The following is a 16,375-nucleotide window of genomic DNA, read 5'->3' as shown; positions in this document are numbered from 1 at the left end:
GTGGTGTGGTGTTCCTGAAAGTGACCGTGCGGTCCTACCGCGGTGAGCGCCAACGATACATCTGGGGACCAATGGACGGATACATGGCAGAGAGAGACGCTGCTGCGCTCCCAGCTCTTCGCTCGTCAGTGAAGAAACGTCACACAAAGTCCACTTTCCAAACGTCACACACGGCCCCCGGAGAGTTCTAGAAACAGGCCCTTCGAAGCATCCCTTAACCCTAAACTGACCGGCACTGAAAAATCTTTTTCGTACGTTACAGAGGACGATGATGGGAACCGAGGAGCTACGCCAACGCTAAAGAACATGCATACGCATCTCTTGTGTGTTCAGCTCCAGCACATGGAAGGTTTCTTTTTTTTTTTTTTTTAAAAAAAAAGTGCCTTTGTGTCGCTATCGCATGTCAACAGGATGTCGGTAGTGAAGGAGTTTAAAACAATATTAAAGTTTCATCACATTTGCTGGCTGTAAATTAAAGGTCCATCTGACATCAAAAGAATTTTGTTGAAACCCAGCAGATGTAAATACGATTATTGAAAGGAGTGGGGAGGAGACATTATTAATGTGCTCATTACTCCACATCCAGCGGCTTGAGCTGCTTCTACAAGAGTTTGAGGAAATCTGCAACATCCCAGCGAGCAACACGTCTCATTATCCACAAATTAACTGTTTTTAACACTGTTTCCTAATCACGGTATTTCTTCTTTACATTTACTTACTGTGTTAATTACATTCAGAATAACATGTCGTCCAGATTCTTCACAGCAGTACAGTTATATTCCTTTATTTTTTTTTTACGTCTCTAATAACTACATTCTACCTAAAGACTAGGTTGTCCTGACTGGTCTGGAAAATGAAAAAATGCCATATTTTCCATTATTGTGTAAAATTGGTTAATTTCCAGTACAACGTATGTAAATATGTAAAGACATACTGTACATTCGGCACTCGTCGCCCGACCTATTGAGTACTTGCAGTACGCACGACACCAGGGATAATGCAGGAATTCCTTCAAAAGAGCGCACAAATTTCACTGTAAAAGAAACAATGTGTCTTCTTAGCTTATGACCTCTTCTATATTTAAAGCCATTCTCATGCTGCCTTTGACCACGGCTGAAAACGCCAAGACAGCGTTGACACGTGTGCGGTTAAATAACGCGGTATGTGAAAGAGAGCAGACAGACAGACAGACAGACAGACAGACAGACATCAGCGCATCTGAATAATGATTAACGAACAACGATGCACCGAAACCCTCACTGAAAAGCCAAACCCAAAGACCCAACGAGAGGAGGCTGCAGCTGATGCGTTGCCATGGTGATGTCCTCAATACAGGACAAAATGTGTACTTGGAGGCTGTTGATTGCTTTGGCTCGTTTCTTTCCCAAATGTAGCTGCAATCTGGTGATAGTTTTACTTCTGCTCTTCCGCTCTTTTTATTTTTTGTTGTTGTTGTTGCTTCTTCCGTTGACTTCGGTTAAGGCAGCTAAGCGATCGGGGAGTATTCTCACTGGCAGCGTCCGGTGCCTCATACCGTCACATGGTTTCGCTGTTCAAGGACGAGGTACTCTTGGATCTGGGACGGGGCCGCGGGACTCTAGGAGGAGGCTGCAGGGTAAAGAGATGGAGATGGAGAGAGAGGTGCAGAGGTACAGGTTTACCACGGTAAGGACTTCACACGCTTCCCATCACGCTGTCATGCGGAAGTTTAGTGAAACAGTTGCTCACCACGGTAAGTAAAGAAACACATCAACTGCGACATAACACCAGCATCACGAGATCTTTTCCTCTGATGCCAATAAAGCATCCATCCATCCATCCATCCACATTATCATTATGAAGATGTCAATGAAATAATAAGAATAAGACTCTTCAAGAAAACTTCACCTGTTATCAGTTCACAATTATGGAAAATTTCACTCATTCTTACGTAACTGTAAATGGGACTGGAACAGTATCAGTACTTGTGCCAGTACCAGTACCCAATGACCCCTGTCTGCATACGTGCATCACAGTCGACAGACAGAAGCTGCACACTTCACCAGGACGGCATCAGTGACCCAATGACAGCGCCTCCTCGCTGCGTTACAAATAGCGGGAGATGTTAATCTTTGTAAACGCCAAGCACAGCCGCTCTGAAAAAAGAAACGTGGTAAATGTTCACACACACACACACACACACACACACACACACACAAGCAGCTGGTAGCGTAATAATGGTTAGTGCTGCTGCCTTTAGACCCAAAGGCTGCGGGTTTGAATCCCACCTCCAGCTGTAGGACCTGGAGCACAATACTTACTCTTAATTACTCCAGTAAAATGACCAGGCTGTATAAATGGGTAAATCACTGTAAGTCACTTTGGAGAAAACTGTCAGATAAATGTACAAGGCCCTAAATAAGTGATTCCCAAACATTTTTGGCGGCGACCCTGAATACGACCAATGACAACACCGATACTTAATGATTGTGAAAGACAAAACTGAAATAAACATGTTTAATGAACAGCTATTCTGCACTAATTGTACCACCAATCGATATTTCACACTGTTCTACACTGACTACGATTTCAATAATCCTTCATATTGGGACGGCGAGGCCACCTCCTTATAAGAGTGTATTTTTCCTTTTCGGAGACCGTCCCGTCACCCTCGGTGGGGTCGCGACCCTCGGTTTGGGAACCACTGGCCAAAAGGTCGAGTTAAAGCACAGCGACACAAACGAAGCAAGGATGCAGAAGGTTACTATGGGAAAGACGAGGTTATGAGCTCACTGCACCGGAAATCTAAATGGGCCCACGCCGGACCACAGCAGACAATGGGCTGCGGACCCGGGTTCAATACGGGTAGTTTTCATGTTAGTCACCGGACGCGTGAGCCAGCAGCCACCAAAGCCAGGCAGCCGGTAGCGGTACCTCAGGCGCCCTCCTCTTTACCGGCCTCACGTGCGAGGTGCCAGAAACGGCTCCGTCGTCCACTTGCGCCGGGGCGGGGGCCGCCGGGGGGGCGGAGGGCACGAACGTAGAGAGCGGAGGCTCGCACTGCTCCGTGCTCAATACCTCGTACTCGGCCATGTCCAACTCCTCCGGTTGAAGCCCTGCACCGTGGACACGGCAGCGGCACGGTTCACACCACCGAGCACCGCGCCGCACCGCGGTGAAACACAGCGTTACGCACACGCGGAGAGGCTGCGCTTTGTTGGCGCCCGGACGTCCGGCGCGTCACAGTATTGTCTCGAAATAAATTTTGCAGAATTTTAAAAAGCAACAAACTGGAGCACAGAATGTTTAAAAAGTAACATTTCAGCATTTCAAATTATACAGGTGTATAAAACTTTTAATAGTAACTTAAACACATCTTAATTGCAGACTTACTCATTTTATTATTCAGCTGCTACGCAAATGTCTTATTGCCTTATTTTGTCATGTTATGTCGTGTTTTGTCCAAATGAATCATTTTACAGCATCTCCACGTCAGAATGACTTTAAAAAATGTCAGTATGTCACGTTTCATATTTTCAACAGAAAACTGAAACACCTTGTCACTTATATTATTATTGTCACTTATAGCCACTCATATTATTCTTGTCAGTATAAATTAAATCTTAAAAATGAGTTACAAAAGTAAAAAGGAACAGTGGAACGTCACACACGATGCATTTCAGGGTAAAACCGGTATCTCCCGAGCCGTGCATTCGCACCTGGGCGCGAATCCGGCACCGTCTATTATAATTACTGGAATAAAATATAGTTTTTTGTCTATTCGAATAAAAAAACAATAGAATAATCATTCTACGACACCCTTCCACTTTGTTTACGCACATCCGTACGAGACGGTAGCCGAAAACGCCTTCGCTGTCAGTCGTGGTGAAGCAGGTGCCAGAACGCTTCCAGTCACACCTTGGCGTCATGCAGCACGGTGACCGCCGCTCGCCGAAACGTGCCGCCAGTTACTGCGCTCCATTATTTTCAGCCCGTTGCAACACCAACGCGTCCAAAACTGCGCGTACGAGCAGCTCGCTTTTGCTCCGTCGGGCTCAGGCTCAAGGCCGTACCGTGGTAAGTCGCACCGCGAGGACCAAGACAGCAGGTTGTAGCACAGTAACCGAGAGCGGGGTCCGCATGCTGCGGAGCCGGCCGTACGGCCGCCACTCACCGGTGAGGACGCCGCAGCGTTCGCAGTGTGTGCAGCCTGCGAGGTGACAGGTACAGGTGTTTATTCGCCATCCTCGTTCGTGCACATGACCACAAAATCGGTGTAAAGTACAGTTTCGTCGCTTGCACTTGTACATGAATGGAGTCCAAAAGTGACACCAGAGCTGTCTTTATGGCGTGGAAGACAATGAAAAGTGCCATCAGAGGTGTGAAAAAGATGGAAATGAGGAGAAATGATGATCAATAACTGCTGGTGTCGCCTTTAGCTGTAATGACTGCAACTACAGCATTGCAAAAAAGTGCAGATTTACACCCACTAGACACACCAGATACCATGATGATTGTGTGCCTGTCTACCTTCAGCTCTCACACACACACACACATCATCTGAAACCGCTTGTCCCGGAGCCTAACCCGGGAACACAGGGCGAAAGGGACACACCCAGGACGGGACGTCAGTCCATAGCAAGGCACCCCAAGCGGGACTCGAACCCCAGACCCACTGGAGAGCGGGACCGGTCCATCCCACCGCATCACTGCACCACCGCACCTCCCCTTACCTTCAGCTCTTCTGTACCTATTATAAAGAGTACGCTTAAGAAATACTCACATCAAGAGATACAAACTCAGTGTTTCTGTATTAATTCAGCCTTTAAAGTAAAAAAAAAAAACAGGGCAGTAAAGACCGAAGAGATGAAGGAAAACGGTGTAGATGAGCTGATGCTCAGTGGACGAGTGGATGTGGTTTGGACAATCCGCTCAGGGACACGATCGCCGAGGTTACGGCAGATGGAACCAGGACAGGAGGACCGATGAGGGGGACTGAACGCAGAAGGACACACGGTGTCACTGAGAACGAGTCGCAAGAGCTCACGAGCTCACGGCGGGCGGTTCTGGTTTCACGCCGCTCAGCTGCTGGGAGCAGCACAAAGTCCAAATTCACTCACGAGGAACGCAAAGAGAAGCCCCGTAAGCTGGAGCGCGGACGGACCGTGATCATGGAAACTCCTCGCGAAACGGACCGTCTGCGACCCCAGCGGGCGAACCCCGGAGCAAGAGGGCGCTCATTTACCACAACGAGGGCCGAAAAGCTCTTCCTCCGCGGAGACGCTCGTTCACCGGGCCACGGGTTCGTTCTTACGCTCCACGCTGCGCTCCTGACTCGTGCGTAAGAAGAGCGGTCGTTCGGAGCCTGAGGGAGCGAGGGAGGGCCGCGGCCAGGTACTCACCCTTGTTGCTGGAGCCCGTTTCCGAGCTGCTGCGGGCGCTCATTCGGACCCGCGGGTGCCCCGCGGCGCTCCGGGGCGGCCCTTGGCTGGCACCCGTCGCCGGAGCGTCTCTCTGGATGGTGGAGAGGTCCTGCATGCTGAAGCTCCTGAGACGTTCGGAGAGCGCCCCCTGACCCTGGGGTAAGAAGAGGCCCAAGTGTCGTGACGAATGACAGCAGACAGCGAGTAAAGCGGCGAAATTCCACAGAAGCACCGCCGCTCTACACTACAGTATTTTAACGTGGTAAACGGGTTGTGCTTTCACACCTGGACCAGGCAGACGCGACGAAAGAGGAAACAGCAGTAAAATGAAATGTTTCACAATCCGATTGATTCTTATGGCAAAACACAGCTGAACTTTTAAGCTGCTGAACAAAATAAATAAACAAATTTTAAAAAAACACCTGTTCTTCGCGAATTGAGGCCAGTTCCTTTCACGAAATCAACCTCGTTAGACGAATAATTCCCTTTGTTACGGGATTGAATTATTATTACCACTGTTGTGGGCGAATGTGCCACGTACAATTTCCTTAATTTAAAATCCCCCCGCAATTGTATTTTTACTCTTGAAAAGGAAAAGACCAACATACTTTATAATAGATTATAATATTTTAGAGTTATTTAATACTAATACATATATTATATAACATATTTTATTCATGTCAAAATATATGTTATATTTTGATATAATATTCACAACGCTGGCAGCAAAAAGTATTCCTATAACTTAGTGAATAACATGAAAACCTAATTTAAATTTTTTTTAATTTTTCAAGACGTCTTCAGGAACGTCTGGGGCTCATCGGTGAAATCGGAGCCTCTGACGACTCAACAGGTATGAAATCACGTCTCCGTTTCCTGCGGAGAAGATGCCGAGACGGTTAGTGACTCGTAACCGCGGCCCTGAAGCGCCTTGCGGATGCTGTTAGTGACGGACAGCCCGGAGCCCAGGCGTCCGGAGGCGTCTCGGGGACACGTCCTGCACCAGGCGCTGACCATGTCCATGTCCATGGTGAGGTGCGGCTGGACCCGCCGGTGGTTAGTAGCGCCTCTGCGCTGAAGGTTTCGCACCTTCGCATCCAGTTAGTGGACATCCACACCGCTTCCGTTGCTCATGCTACGGTTTACCTGCCACAGGGTAAATTCCCTGTAATTGACTATTTCGGACAGGTGGCAAACCTGGTGAAGACGAAAGGGAGGTCAGTCAGGGATACAGAGGGGCTTTAAGTCTCAATGGGGGCAGGGGAACAGGGCGGGAGGTCTTACCCTACTGTACTGCGCTATGGACAGAGAATTCACAACAGTCGGTAAATATTCACGTTCAACATCCCTGAATCGGTTTGAACATTTTCTCAGCGACAGTCTGGCTCTTGGACTTTTTCTCTAATGTTCCCCCATCTGCATATTAACATCTGTTTAGATGGCAGCTGTGGTTTGTCCACTCTTTATAAATTTGGCACATTATTTCATCAGTTCTACTTGGTTTTCCCACTCTATTATTTTTTACACATTATTCATCAGTTTTCCCTGGTTTTATCCACCTTTATTACTTTTCACATAGTATTTCATCAGTTTAGAAATTTCTTTGGGTTCCACGACATCCACATGATCCCAAAATTGGTGGATCCTCTGCAGCCGACACATTTGCCAGTGAACACGTGCGGAGAACTGGCAACGAAATACAGTTAAAAATTGGATTTTTAAATGAGGCAACGACACTGTCTGCAAAAAGATCAGTATCCAATGAGCAGCAGGAAGGGAATAACATTGGTGTTCTTGCCAAGAATGATCTTCCGAATTCATGACCAGGCATTGTTGCAAGTGGTAAAGTAGAATAGAAAGAAAAAAAATACCCATTTCACAGAAAAGAGACATGGAAACAAGACTTTTGAGATTAATTCAGATGATGTGTTAATTTTGAATGCAAGAAATCAGGAAAATATCTGAAAAACTTCCAAGTCTATCATCCCAGATACATGACTCAGCAAGGAATTCCAGAGCAGGCTGGGGATGGATGGATGGATGGATGGATGGATGGAAGAGTGGATGGTTGGATGGATGGATGGAATTATGGGTGGAAGAGTGGTTGGATGGATGGATGGATGGATGGATGGATGGAAAGGTGGTTGGATGGATAGATGGATGAATGGATGGATGGATGGATGGATGGATGGTGGATGGATGGAAGGTGGTTGGATGGATAGATGGATGAATGGATGGATGGATGGGTGGAATTATGGGTGGAAGAGTGGTTGGATGGATGGATGGATGGATGGATGGATAACATGTCTCCAGGTCCCTAAGGGTATCAAAGCAGTTAGGCAGGTGTGTGTCTCAGCAGTCTAGATGTCAACGCCTGTCTCACCTTGGCAGCAGCCGTCACTGCAGCTGTGGCTGCAACATTAAGTCCTTTTCTGCCGAAATGCAGCAGGGCGTCATAACTCTTGTCTTTTGCTTGGCAGATATACTCATCAATATCCTGCAAGAGACGAGTGCAAGTGCTCCTTAGGGGTGAAGCCAGGCCATATGAGCCACATCGGTAAGAAATCTGGACAGATCATTCGGGTCTTTGGACTTCCACCACTTTACAAACACGCCGACACAGCAAAAAGAGCGAAACTGCACTACGGCATGAATTCCAAAATTATTAAAGCAGCGAAATCTTAAACTGGGCAGTGGGACTGGAACCAGCACCCTTCACATTCCAAGTTTCCATGCTTCCCTGCCTGCTGTAGAGTAGGTGACAAAGGCACATCCACCGTGTCCTCGGCACACGGTAAAAAGGGGCTTTTCACTCCAGTCGCACCTCAGCGAGGATGGTGGGGGTGGACTTACCTTCTCTTTGGAGGACAGGGTTGGGTGGACAAACTTCCGGTAGAGGACACTGGAGCCCTTGGTGTAGGGCGAGAGCAGCCAGACGACGAAGGCGATCTTGAGCTCGTAGTAAAAGGGAATCCTGGAGGAAAAGGGAGGAAAGGAGCCATGAGGAAAGGGAGGAAAGGAGCCTTGCGCTCAAGAGCCCCGCCGAGCTCCTCCAGCAACAAAGGAAAAGGCAGAGACAGACAGTCGGGCTCAACAGCAAAGGAGTCATTTCTCACCAAGAAACACACAGAGACACACTGTTGACAAGGAAACCCGACAGTGATATTTTGCATTAAAAATAAGACATTTATAAGAAGATGACCTAAACTGCCCGTAGCGTGTGTGTGTGTGTGTGTGTGTGGGTGGGTGGGGCAGCCTTGCAATAATCAAATTTCCACGTCCACGAGAGAATAAAGAGGACGTCTACAGAGCATAAGGAGCAGCGTGTGGCTGTGTGGGAAACACACTCACCAGGACAGAAAGATGTCCGTAATGGTTTCCGCTGTGGTAAAAAGAGCAAATATGATCCAGTACATCATCCATTTCACCTGGATGGAAACGAAAGGAAACATTCAGTATGGGTTTGCATACAGGCATAAATCAAGTGCTGTGACACCCGAGTGCTGCTCATACTCACATATTCCTTCACATCTTTTGACTTGACCGCTTTGTATGAGGAGTAAGCAGGGTACAGAGTGCCAAAAATAAGCCTGGAGAACAAAATGCAAGATGAAAATTAATGCAAATCCGTAGTATAGAGGATGTGCACTTTCCTACTGACAGCGGGCACTTTTTTGGGTGCAGCTCCCTGAATCCAGTGGAAAGACCAAAAAAAGGTACAGATTCGTGTGTCTTCGCTAAATGATTGAAAACAAAAAAAACGATACGTCCATCAGTTAAAAGCAGATCATACAGGAGGCGGACGGTGTTGCAGCTGCTCTGAAAAGATAATGTTCAAGAAATGGAATCGAACCAAGTAAAGGAGCGGCTAGCGTTCGGGTAACTGGCAGCGAAGTGGTGACGGTGGCCACCTTTCTAAACCTCAAGGCTGCAGCTTTGAATCCCCCCTGGAGCAAGGTACTTACCCTGAATTGCTCCAGTAAAATTACCCTGCTGGATAAATGGGTAAAAAAACTGTAGGTACATCAACACTGTAAGTTGCTTTGGAGAAACACATGAGATCAATAAATAAATGTAAATATAATGTCAGTGCAATGGTGTTGAACACAACTGAATAGAAACGCCAGTAAATGTGGATGAAATTTAAAATCCAATCGATAAAATTATTCATCACGACCTAAATTATTCATTTCCAACCAATGAATGGACAGGTGTCGTTCTGGCAAAGAAAAGCTCCTCATCAATGGGCTGTTTTACTGGGATTTAAATAAAAATAAAGTGTATTACTGAAGGAGGGATGTGGTGGCACAGCAGGCTTGGCCAGGGCCTGATTTCCGGTGGGTCTGGGGTTCGAGTCCCACTTGGGGTGCCTTGCGATGCCTTGCGATGGACTGCTGTCCCACCCTGGTTGTGTCCCCTCCCCCTCCAGCATTGCACCCTGTGCTTCTGGGATAGGCTCTGGCTTGCCATGACACAGCTTGGGACAAGCAGCTTCAGTCAGTGTGTGTGTGTGTGTGTGTGTGTGTGTGTGTGTGTGTGTGTGTGTGTGTGTGTCTGTCTTACTGAACATCAGCAGATGCAAGAGCCCTGAGCATAATAAATAACAACAAAGCAAAGGGCTGAGCAGTCAGGTGACATACTATAGTAAAGTAGTGTGAAACACTTCATAGGAGCTGCGGATCGCAGTTTCAACACTTTGGTCAGAAATTTGTCGGACGTTTAATGCGCTTCGTCCAAGAGGCTTAACGCTGAAAACAGCAGTAAAAGCACGTGGCCCATTTTCGCCGTTTCAAGCCAGCATTTCTTTCAGTAACAGCGGAGACGCGTCCGTTGGTACAACCGTAAAAACAGTGGTGAAAATGCCCCCTTGTATTTTTTACATGATTTCACCACGTTTGCTAAATGCCAAGTACCTGCACGTACCATTTATCGCGACAATTTGTACATTGAAGTTTATCCGGGGCAAAAACGAGCCGAGGCACTGGGAAATATGCTGAAATCAGAGACAAAATTCCAGGCTTCGGCATTTCAAATATTTATCGAGTGTTGAAATATACATAGAAATATTGTATATATACAAACACGCATATATTGAGTAAAGGGTGTAAATATCCTGAATGGCTTTTGGATGCATGTTGTGGAAGGAACATGTGCTGCACAGCTGCCCCTGTGGCTATGGGGGGTCAACAGGTGCCGCACACACTTTTAAATATAGACGTGTGTGTGTGTGTGTGTGTGTGTGTGTGTGTGTGTGCGCAGCACATCTCCGTGAGCTCCTGCCTCCCGCTGATTGTGACACGAGGCCCCAGCGCACACCGTTTTACCCCAGAAGATCACCCCGAACACTCGCAGGAACACAGTAATAAATACGCGAGAGTATGTGGAGCAACAGGAGCGCTGAGAACAGCGAAAGGGTGTGTTGCCGCGTTGCCCACGATATGTGTTATCTCAGCAGCTGCTTACAGTAGATGCGACACAAGCAACACAGGACTTAATAAACTGCGTGAACCACATGAATGCACAGTTCAGAACAATACACTATTAAGCCTTTTAAACTTCTTATAGCAGAGAAACAACAAAAAAAAAAAATAATGTATCATTAAGCCTTCTAAACTTCCTGTTGTAGAGTAACAAATAGTAATAATAATAATTATTATTATTATAACAACAATAATAATAATGCTTACGAGTAAGCCTTCTAAACTTATTATAGAGTAACAATAATCATAACAACAACAATAATAATGACAATAATACCTTCAGAACTTCTTATTATAAAGTAACAATAATATTCCTGCTAATAAGACATTTTATCGAGCCTCGTAGCCCTTCTCGTCCTGATAGAACCGACACCATCGTTCATTTCAGAATCAGTTCGCACTTTGGTTTGCTGCGGACGAGGTACCAGCGCACAGCCGAAAAGACACTTAAAGGGAACGGAAATTCAGTTTCCTGCAGCGAGGGCCGTAAACGCACACTTTCCTGCACCGTTTCCTCAATATTCACAACTTACACCGGATGCAAGTACGTCGTGAAAGGGCAGTAGGTGGCGCAGCGGTTAGAGCTCCTGCCTTTGGCCGCAGGCTCCTGCCGCAGTTCCCTGGACGAAGCGATGCACTAAATATGACCCTGCTGCGTAAGTGAGTAAATCAAGGTAAGAGAACAGCGTGAGATACCTGAAAATGCAGCGGTGGGACCTTCGTGTTTCGAGCTGCTCTCTATCTAGTCATTGAACTATAATGATATTCGGTCGTGACTAATGACACAGCAGAGATAACGCAGGGCCAGCAGGTGGCGCAGCGGTTGGCACTGTCGCACCCAGCTTTGAATCCTGCCGTGTTACCCTCGAACGAGGTATTTTACCTGAGTTGCTCCAGTAAAAGCACCCAGCTCTATTACTGGGTAATCCAGTATAAGTGGCTTAGTGCACAAACCGCACCATCTAAGCAAGTCATTTTGGAGAAAAGCGTCAGATAAATGAAGAAATACTTAAATAAACGAACAACAATGTTCCACCTTCGTCAGGCTGGGAGAGCAGCAAACACTGCATATTTCACCAAAAAAAATCTTTGTAGCCTTAAGTTTGTCTTCCACGTCGAAAAGACCGACTATATAAAGTACAGCTATTTTACATGGAAGTGCAGCGTGTGTCCGCCGAGCCGTCACACGTCACACGTCGCGCTGAAACGGCTACGCGTGAAGGAGCGATGAGCTGAAAGGACACGCTGGCCTTTAGTTCCGTAGGTCATGGATTCAAATCCCACCTCCAGCTGTTGTACTCTTGAGGAAAGTGTTTACCATGGATTACTCCGGTAAAATCACGCACCTATATGAACAGGTAACTAGATGCACGTAGCTTAACATCATGTGTCACGTTGGAGAAAAGTGTCGGCTAAAGAGGGAAGCGTGGTGTTGGGTCTGGGGTTCGAGTCCCACTTGGGATGCCTTGTGATGGACCGGCGTCCCATCCGGGGTGCGTCCCCTCCCCCCTCCGGCCCCGCGTTGCCGGGTTGGGCTCCGGTTTGCCGTGACCTCGCTTGGGAAAGCGGTTGCTGACCATGGATGTTGGCTAAAGTGATGAACATGTGAAACGTGGACTTTGGGAGGCGTGTGGAAGTGGAGGAGCCGCCTCGGCTCTCAGGCCGGTATCGCACATACGCAAGTTATTTTTAAAGCCGCGTGTGTGTGTGTGTGTGTGCCAGGTCGACACAATATGGGTGCACGGGATACTGTTCTAGGCTCAGCACTGAAGAGCCTGGTTCCAAACCCTATTTACGGTTCTTTATTTATATCAGTGAAGGAGCTGTGCCGTCGCTCAGCAAAGAGCGTTTGCACCAACTGCTCTCTGTGTGTGTGTGTGAGACGATCAGGTCCAACCTGATAAACACACAACAACACGTGATGCTCCCTGCTCCCCGCGACCGTGTTCTGCCCCACCCGAGAGCCCCTCCGGGTTCGACCCCTGCGCCTCATCCCCGACATGTGGCCAGAGGAGGTCGACTCGCCGCTCAAAGTCGTGAAGCAAAGAAAACGTTCACTTTGTTCTCTCATAGAGCCGCAGGACTGCCGACCACTTCGGTCCATTTTTTTCCATTTAGTTATCATCTAGTTTTCATCTAGTTATCATCTTTACCTGGACGTTAGACATAGCCTCTTTTTTCTTTAAATGTGAAGCAGTTTTTTATTTGTGTGGGAAAAATATTGCATTTTTGAAACATTTTTTAAGAGCACATAACAGCGAAACAGTCCATGTCGTGTCTGGGACATACAGTACGTGCACGTGCCTTATAATATTTGAGTTCCATTGCGTGACAAATACACACACACACACTTTCTGAACTGCTTGTCCCGTACGGGGTCGCGGGGAACCGGAGCCTACCCGGCAACACGGCGTAAGGCCGGGGGGGGAGGGGACACACCCAGGACGGGACGCCAGTCCGTCGCAAGGCACCCCAAGCGGGACTCGAACCCCAGACCTACCAGAGAGGAGGACCCGGTCCAACCCACTGCACCACCGCGCCCCCTCTGCGTGACAAATATTATTCTTATAATAATTTAGGCCCAGCTGTAAATGCTGGAGTGATGAAATTCAAGCGTTTGCCTTCATTCGAGTTCCTGCCTGTCGGCCCGACGCCACCGGGGGGGTCACCGGGTAGTCGACCCGGGCCGCCGCGGCTCGGCCCCCCCCAGCGGACGCGGGAATTACTCAGCACTAATATTGAGCTGCACGGGCGGAACGGAAACGCGGCGGCACTTTCTGCGGCTCTCGTCGCATCGTCCACGTACACACAGCAGGGACATTCATCTTCCCCCCGGAATGAGCAGCAGCAGCAGCAGCAACAGCAGCAGCAGCAAACCACCAAAGCTTGGAAGATGCATATTTTACAGGGTTCCTATTTGATCTTTTCCAATCCGCTGGAACACCCTGGGAAACGCTTTTCTTTGCTGCTTTTTCCCAGATGTTACAGACTGATGTTGTAAAGCGACCGGATGGAACACGAGTACGACCGGGGGCCCCGGGACAACACCCAGCTGGGCCTCCACGCACTTTCCAGCCCCGGCGAGCGTCTCGCTGCTCCAGCCCCTTCGCTTTAAATGAACCGCAGACATGAATACAATCTATATTGATGGACACATACGTACATATATATATACAGTATATATAAATGAAGTCTGGCCTCTCATTGAAGGAATACGACATCAAGTTGGAACAAAAAGCCTGCGAGACACTTAGACACACCGATGGTACTGACATAAAGATTAGAAAAAAATGAAAACACTGGTAGTTTGGGGTTCGTTATGGAAGGTGAACGGAAACAAAAAACAAAAAGTGTGGAACCGCGACTCCTGAGCACCTGCTGCCAAAGGACACATACAGTATATAATTTCTCAGGGACGCGTGCATTAAGATGACCTTACGAAGAGAAATACACATGTCCATCGTGTCTCAGCTGGACTCAGTGGAACAAAAACACATCATATGTAAGGATTTCAAGCAGCAACAGCAGATGAGGGAAGTGTAGCCCCAGTATTACTAGTAAAATGATGTATTTATTGCACTCCAGTACAGTATTACCACAATATTACTGTAATAATAACGCTACGAAAACCTAACCCTAACCTAAATAATGTCATCACTGCACTGCCATTTTTACCACAATAATACCGTGACCTATTGCGTCATTTACTGAGGTTTTCGGTGAGAAAACAAAGACAGAAAATATCGGGAATCGGCCGCGTTACACAAAAAGGGCTCTTTCTTCGCGGACAACAGACTCGCTCCCCGGAGCTCCTTATATGTATTAAATATGAAATAATAAGCGCAGGCTGGGGGTGGGGTGGGGGTGGGGGTGGGGGGGTTCGGGGCCGCACAGCGTCCGCTCCGCTTTTTAACCGCGTTATTTGCGTCCAGATCATGATGATTCGCACACCCTTCTTTACATTTCATCATATATATATAAATTGATATGTATCTGTCTATATATAACGCATATGAATATGAATATGCATGGGCGACATGATGAAAGCGCCGCTGCGCTCGCGCGGAGGAAGGAGCGGTGAAGAACAAAGGGTCCAGAAGCGGACGGACGGATCGGCCACCGGTACCGGTACCGACCCGTGATCCATGTCCCCACACTGCGGAGGGGGGCGGCACGAACCAGCGCGAGAGACAAGGAAAATAGCAGACATGATGATGATCCCCACCACCACCACCATCATCATCATCATCACCCCCCATATATTGCTACTGTTATTATACAGTAATGACGCTGTTCGCATGGCGAATACGAGGTAAATCGGGTGTGAAAAACAGGCCGTTTACATGAAAGCGCGAGATGATCATGTTTCACCGGCGCGACGACGCGCACTTCTGTGACACATGAACATCTGCTTATGATATGAAAGCAGGACAGAGAGCGGGATCCATGGAAGCTGCGGCGCCCGGCCGCCCGCCCGCCCGTCCGTCAGTCCGTCCGTCCGTCCGTCTCCTGTTCCTCGCCGCGCTGTTCGGGAAGAAAGGAGTGTTATATATTATTAGGAGCGGCGGTACTTACACCACGAGTCTAGAGATGATCCATGAGACCATTGCGCTGGGATGGGCAGCGTGTGTGTGTGTGTGTGTGCGCGCGCAGACAGGAGTCTCCAGCGTGTCCCCGTCTGTGTGTGTGTGTGTGTGTGTGTGTGTGTGTGCGTGTTGGGGTAGGGGGTGGGGGGCAGCGCTCAGCCGCACGGCGCTCGCTCTGCCATCTGACAGCCGCTCCAGCGCAGACGTGCAGTTCCTCGGGGAGCCGCCAGGGGGCGCCTGTGTCCCTCGCAGCGCAGCGCAGTGTCCGGACCGCGTCCACCGCGGAGTTTTTATCTCCTTGTGTCCTTCTACCCCTTTACTGAGTCACTGCTCAACACAACATGTACTATAAGTTAACAAAGGTCAAAACCAGCAACAACAAACAAAACTCAAAACAAATCATAAACGTATCAAATTAAAGTCTAAAGTAAATCCATCCACTAAGGCACAATAACACAGATCATGTCTGTCAATATTCACAGGTTAGGTTCTACAGAAATCCTCAAAGCTTTAATAAAATCTTTTAAAAATGCTGCAAGACTTTTATTTGCTCTTTTTTCATCAACTGCTCTGCCAGTGCAGTGTTTCGGTGTTCCGAAGTCTATTCTGGGACCATGGGCCTTGAGTCAGGTACAGAGCAGACGGGACACCAGTCTGTAAAACAACTTTATTTTTATTAACTTGAAGCAAAAACAAAACAAAAGCCTTCTTAAAAAGTCCTGAAATTAAATTTAATCTCTACTTCTGCTTTATTCTGGCAAGACAGTGTTGCGTTCCTCCTGCGCATCAGGTGGCCTTCAGGTGTAATTGAGGACAGTTTGGAGAGAAAGTATTAAAAAGTGTTTGAGCTTAAATTCCAACCACACGTCTCATGCACAGTATTTGTCAGCATCTGTTCATGCTCAGC

The 16,375-nt window shown here is 47.8% G+C and overlaps 1 protein-coding gene across 3 annotated transcripts; it reads right to left on the bottom strand.

Annotated features, from left to right (window-relative positions):
• Positions 1-328: 328 nt before the first annotated feature.
• Positions 329-15,652, bottom strand: reep1 (receptor accessory protein 1). 3 transcript variants are annotated; one of them, XM_029258113.1, is made up of 9 exons: positions 15,458-15,652; positions 8,920-8,992; positions 8,754-8,830; positions 8,256-8,376; positions 7,786-7,899; positions 6,549-6,599; positions 5,382-5,556; positions 2,914-3,095; positions 329-1,608 (listed from the first exon to the last, which is right to left on the bottom strand). In XM_029258113.1, exons 1-9 carry the CDS (start codon positions 15,487-15,489, stop codon positions 1,537-1,539), a joined length of 897 nt encoding a protein of 298 aa, XP_029113946.1. In that variant the 5' UTR covers positions 15,490-15,652; the 3' UTR covers positions 329-1,536. The 3 variants fall into 3 exon arrangements, with proteins under 3 accessions (XP_029113946.1, XP_029113948.1, XP_018584036.2); XM_029258115.1 differs by having other exon boundaries at positions 2,935-3,095; XM_018728520.2 differs by lacking the exon at positions 6,549-6,599 and having other exon boundaries at positions 15,458-15,650.
• Positions 15,653-16,375: the final 723 nt, after the last annotated feature.

Source organism: Scleropages formosus, chromosome 1 (genome assembly GCF_900964775.1).
Source record: "Scleropages formosus chromosome 1, fSclFor1.1, whole genome shotgun sequence".
In the NCBI taxonomy this organism is placed as follows: domain Eukaryota; kingdom Metazoa; phylum Chordata; class Actinopteri; order Osteoglossiformes; family Osteoglossidae; genus Scleropages; species Scleropages formosus.
Note: the sequence above shows the minus strand (reverse complement) of the source record. Positions and strands in the feature narration are given on the sequence as shown.

Bases quoted from the DNA above. Each gene is read 5' to 3' on its own strand.
- reep1 (XM_029258113.1), bottom strand. From the start codon at position 15,489: ATGGTCTCATGGATCATCTCTAGACTCGTGGT. The intron at 7,900-8,255 runs GTAAGTCCACCC...CGTCTCTTGCAG, and splicing joins CCCTGTCCTCCAAAGAGAAG to GATATTGATGAGTATATCTG. The intron at 5,557-6,548 runs GTAAACCGTAGC...TTCTTACCCCAG, and splicing joins GGGAATTTACCCTGTGGCAG to GGTCAGGGGGCGCTCTCCGA.